General features: G+C 49.9%; 1 protein-coding gene and 1 non-coding gene across 2 annotated transcripts; both read left to right on the forward strand.

Annotated features, from left to right (window-relative positions):
• Positions 1–71, forward strand: TRNAG-GCC. The gene has a single exon. It is a non-coding gene; the product is annotated as a tRNA-Gly (tRNA).
• A 409-nt stretch (positions 72–480) lies between these two features.
• On the forward strand, positions 481–1,577 carry LOC124695521. Its single transcript, XM_047228356.1, has one exon. It carries the CDS (start codon positions 505–507, stop codon positions 1,444–1,446), a length of 942 nt encoding a protein of 313 aa, XP_047084312.1. The 5' UTR covers positions 481–504; the 3' UTR covers positions 1,447–1,577.
• Positions 1,578–5,578: the final 4,001 nt, after the last annotated feature.

Consider the following 5,578-nt stretch of genomic DNA (forward strand, 5'->3'; position numbering starts at 1 on the left):
GCACCAGTGGTCTAGTGGTAGAATAGTACCCTGCCACGGTACAGACCCGGGTTCGATTCCCGGCTGGTGCATTTTTCAGTCGTTTCTCTAATCTTTTGCATCTCACTGGATTGATTGTCTGAAACCGCCCTCCACCCACAAATTTTCGGGCGTCCTCGTTGCTATGGTCGCTTGTTTCAGTTGTTTGTTCCCCGGCCGCCGTTGAGCCGAACAATGAGCAGACCGGCGGTGGTTGCCGGTGTGGTATGGTCACGGTCAGACGTGCTTTTTTTTGTTGTTTGAGAAAACCAGAAACGCGACACGCGAGTGGAAACGCCACACGTCGAGAGTGGGCTTGGCCCGACTACGAGAGTGGGCTTTTTGGCCTCTTTGTACCAGTATTTCCTTTCGGCCTCTTTGTACCAGTATTGCTACTGGGCCAGCGAGCGGATAATCTTAGCAGGCAGCACGAAGCCACCAAGGCCACTCTCCCCGCTCTCCGGCTCCGGCCGCCGCAAGCACACGATGCTCCCGGCCGCCGCCGCACGACCCTGCCTTTTCTCCCCAGCGCCACCGAACCCCACAGCTCGGGCGGTGCCCCTCCTCCCTCGTAGCTCCACCGCCACGCCGCCCAAACCGGTCCGGCTCCTCCGGCCTCTCCGAGCCACTGGCGCCGGCGCCGGCGCCGGTCCGCCGGGAGCGTCCTCGCGCCCGGCGAGGGACCGCGTGATCGACTTCGGCAAGTACAAGGGCCAGATGCTGGGCACGCTGCCGCCTGCCTACCTCCGGTGGGTCGTGGCGGAGCTCGACTACGGGGACACGGCGCGCTGGGCGCGGCTGGCGCGGGACGTGCTGGACGACCCCGTCTACGTCGACCGCGTCGAGTGGGAGCACGCGCACCGCTTCCTCCGCGGCGACTCCAAGTACGACTACGTCTACGACGACGCCCAGGACGGCAGCGACGGGCCGCTCCAGGAGATGGCCGAGCGCTTCGGCTGGGACCTCTCCGACGAGGACGGATGGAGCCGCCTCGACTATCGCCTCCTCGGCACCTCCTACGGCGGCCGCATCCCAAGAAAGGCCGACCGGACCCAGAGCAGCGGCGGCGCCCTGTTCGACACAGATGCGGCGGCTGGCCCGGACGGGGACGGGCCGAGGGGGAAGAGGGACGAGAGGAGGGAGCGGATGCGGATGAGGAGGGATGAGCAGGTGAGGACGGCCAAGATGGGCATTCTTGGGGTGAGCCCCGGCGCGAAGGACGCCGGCGCTCTGGGGACGCCGAGGAAGGCCCGCATTGGAGCGGCGGCGAAGAAGGACATCCTGGGGCTGGGCAGGGGCAGCCGCGGCGGCGACGTGCTCCGCGAGAGGGCTGTGCCACCGGGGAAAGACGGCGAGGGAGGGAGCCCGTTCCCCGGCCGGCAGGCGTTCCTGGACAAAGTCAGGAAGCTCAAGGGCGATGATAGCTAGCAGCACTGGCAGCTAGGTGATTTCGTCAAAAATAAAACTGTTGCTGGGATTGCTGAAATTCTTTGGCCTTCAGATTGTGACCATGGATCATGGCATCGTGCAATTCGTGATTGTGCGTCGCTTTGCCCGTGCATCTGCGCATCCACGGCGCCTCTTGTTTGCTTTGCTGCTACTCCCTTCGGTCGGATTTAATCGATGCGGAGGGAAGCATGGTCATACATATCATTAGCATTTGGTTAGGGTCAATTAAATAAGAGGAAATTGCAGCTTCCACCTGCTCAAAACACCACATCAACAAAACTTTTGTAGTCTCCACCAGGTCTACATCTAATCAGTTGCAACCCAGTCTAAATACTCATTTTATCAGTCTTAATAGCTAAACTGACAAATCGGTCCCACACATATAAGCCTGTTTTTTTAATCAAGTATTGCACCTCCCCATGTGTTGTGTCCACTTTAGGCAGAAACAAAAGGGAAGGCTCACGCTTAGGGTATCTCGAGGGGGGCGACCCATTAGTCCAAACGTGTCTGATTTGGTCCGCGCACGCTCCAGCGGGCTAATCCGTCCGTGTCAGCACATCCGTTTCCAAATTTGGGAAATCGATGGGTCGAGGCGGACAATGCGCGGACATCGCGCATGTCCTCCCACGCGTGCCACGGGCCCGCATGGAAGCGACCCGACGCAGAAAGGTGACCGGCGATGGCAGCCACACCATCAAAGCCACCGCTGATCAGTGTCGCCGCCGCCTAAACTTCTGCCTGCGTGCATTGATGCCACTCGCACCGGGACGCTGCGCGTGCATTGATGTTGGCCCTATGGCGACGACATCGATGCTCGTGGTCAGGACTACTTAAGCTGCTCGTGCGCTCGGCAGCCGCACCACTTCTCTCGCCAGAACCCAATCCGCAGCCCGCCGCCGGAGATGAAATTGCCGAGCTAAATGAAGACGGGCGACTTCCTCCATCTCAACGGTACGAGCCAGTGTACCAGCGACCGGATTTCTGGCGTTCCTTCCTCGCTTGGGAGCACGAGGTGCGTCGCACTATCCACGGCAAGCAGGACTTCATGCCGGGCGAGCCCCCCACCAGCAAGTGAGGACGATGACGAGGAGGAAGAGAGTAACGGCGAGGACGTGGACGAGGGTGCCCCCGCCCTTCGTCGACCTCGTCTCCGACGACGAAGAAGACGGCTGCGATTGAATTAGGCTTTAGGGTTTAGTTTTCGACTATGTAAGTTATGTTCGAATTAATGAAATTTCTACCAATTTTTCATGCGCTTTTTTAAAACTCTCGAATACAAATTTCGAGTGTTTGAAAAGAAAGCGGTACTTGTAGCTTTTGCTTCGATTTTAAGTTTCTCCACTGTTGTGGTCATATTCTATTTTATATTTATTGTCTCATAAATAACACTCTTATATTGTTGCACCATTTCTATTTTTTTTTGTTTTTGGCACGCACTTGACTAAAATAGCTTTCCATTGTAATTTTATTGCTAGGTTACTGTTAACATGGTATTTAGACTGGACTGCAAAGGATTAGATGTAGATCTGGTGAAATGTGCAAAATTTCTGTCCATGTGGTGATATGTGCAACGGTTTGAGATGAGCCTGGTGGAGAGTGCAATTCCCTCATTAAATAAGTCCAGAGGTAGTACACATTATTGAACCCATGGGCTGTCAAATCAAACGATGATACTTTCTCCGGTTCACAATAATTGCTTAAAAAAATATTTACACATTAAAATATCTCTAGATATAGTTGATAATGTTGAGATGCTTGTGTTGTGTTTGGGTAACAAACGTAGCTAAGTGGTACATCATGTAAATTGGAGACTGTAAAAACAGCGAGTACATGCAACTGAAAATGTGAGTACTTGGAACTGAATAATTTGAAAAGGATTGTTCTTAGGAGAATTAGAAGTAATCATTCCAGTTCATCGATACATTCTTCACGGTTCAATTCATTTATACATTCATACAAACGCAGAATCATCACGGACGCAAAATAAAACTAGTAACCTAGGCTATTGTGGCCCTAATTTATCAAAATGCGCTCTGGATACCTAGGGGGGGCATGTGGGTGAGGCGGACGGAGAGCTCCGCTTGCTTCGCTTCGTAGGATGCCACTGCCATGATGGCAACGCTTTGTAGGTTGCTCGCTCGGAGCGACGACGTTGCTTCTCGATGGCGCGGCGTGCGGCTTTGTTATTGTCGATGTAGTCGCGGTCGAAGACCTTCTCCACCTCTGAGTTGTCTGAGGACGGCTCGTACTCTGTCGGCGTGCTCCACTCCTCGCGGAGTAGGTGGGGGCGAGGATGACGACCGCAACGCGAGGAGGAGGAGCACCCTTGTCAAAGGAGGATCCTTCGCGGGGCGCGCGGGTGGGCTTGCTTCTAGGCGATCCTGTAATAACCCAGACCATAGGAACAACGAAGAGTAGATTTAGGAATGGGATGTGCATTTCATCGCAAAACGAGGGAAATTTTCGCGCCTTATTGCAACTAAACCTAAGAGGGATCGAGGTTCTCTCTCAATTGCAACTAGGGTCAGGCAAGTTGAGTTATGAATTTTGACATGAACTCTTTTGTATCTTGTTGATTTTGGGATTTGATTTCATATAACAAGATATATTGAATTGATAACTCAAAGATTAAACAATAAGCAAAAGTGAATATAAAATATGAATTCATAATTTAATACAACTCATAAAATCAAATGACTTTGAATTTCAAATTGAAAATTAAATACAACAAACATTTAGAAATAGAATTAGTACAAATACAAATAAGCTCATAGAGAAACCTTGAGCTTTATTGCTATACACACTGATGTCTACGGGACTTCTATTCTTGTAGACAGTGTTGGGCCTCCAAGAGCAGAGGTTTGTAGAACAGCAGCAAGTTTCCCTTAAGTGGATCACCCAAGGTTTATCGAACTCAGGGAGGAAGAGGTCAAAGATATCCCTCTCATGCAACCCCGCAACCACAAAGCAAGAAGTCTCTTGTGTCCCCAACACACCTAATAGGTGCACTAGTTCGGCGAAGAGATAGTGAAATACAGGTGGTATGAATAAATAGTAGCAGTAGCAACGGTGCCAGAAAAGTGCTTGCTGGCGTGTAGTTGATGGTGGTAATATGGCAGCAGTAGTAACACAAGAAAACAGTAAACAAGCAGCGATAGCGATATTTAGGAACAAGGCCTAGGGATCATACTTTCACTAGTGGACACTCTCAACTTTGATCACATAACAGAATAGATAAATGCATACTCTACACTCTTGTTGGATGATGAACACCATTGCGTAGGATTACACGAACCCTCAATGCCGGAGTTAACAAGCTCCACAATTCAATGTTCATATTTAAATAACCTTAGAGTGCATGAAAGATCAACATAACCAAATAGATCACATCAATACCACCACAGTAATAGTTAACTTCACAATCTACAAGAGATCATGATCATAGCCTACGACAAGAACCACACGGTGCACACACTAGTCACCTTTACACCATGCGGTGAGGAATAGACTACTTTAATAACATCACTAGAGTAGCACATAGATGAATTGTGATACAAAACACATTGCAATCATAAAGAGATATAAATAAGCACTTCACTACGCCATTCATAACAATGAATAAGTATTCTGTGAAATATAGCCTAAGAGACCCACACGGTGCACACACTGTCACCTTTACACACGTGGGACAAGGAGTCTCCGGAGATCACATAAGTAAAACTCACTTGACTAGCATAATGACATCTAGATTACAAGCATCATCATATGAATCTCAATCATGTAAGGCAGCTCATGAGATTATTGTATTGAAGTACATGATGACCCACAAGTATAGGGGGTGTATCGTAGTATCTTCGATAAGTAAGAATGTCGATCCCAACGAGGAGCAGAAGGTGTTGACAAGCAGTTTCGATGAAGGATTCACTGTAAATGCTCACAGACAAGTATTCGGGGGTTTTGATGTAACGGATGAATAAAGTACAAGTAAGTAAAATGCGAGAGAAATAATTGCAGCGAGTGGCCCAATCCTTTTTAGCACAAAGGACAAGCCGGTTTGTTTACTTATAATGACCAAACGTTCTTGAGGACACACGGGATTTTAGTCTAGTGC

Source organism: Lolium rigidum, chromosome 3 (genome assembly GCF_022539505.1).
Source record: "Lolium rigidum isolate FL_2022 chromosome 3, APGP_CSIRO_Lrig_0.1, whole genome shotgun sequence".
NCBI lineage: Eukaryota > Viridiplantae > Streptophyta > Magnoliopsida > Poales > Poaceae > Lolium > Lolium rigidum.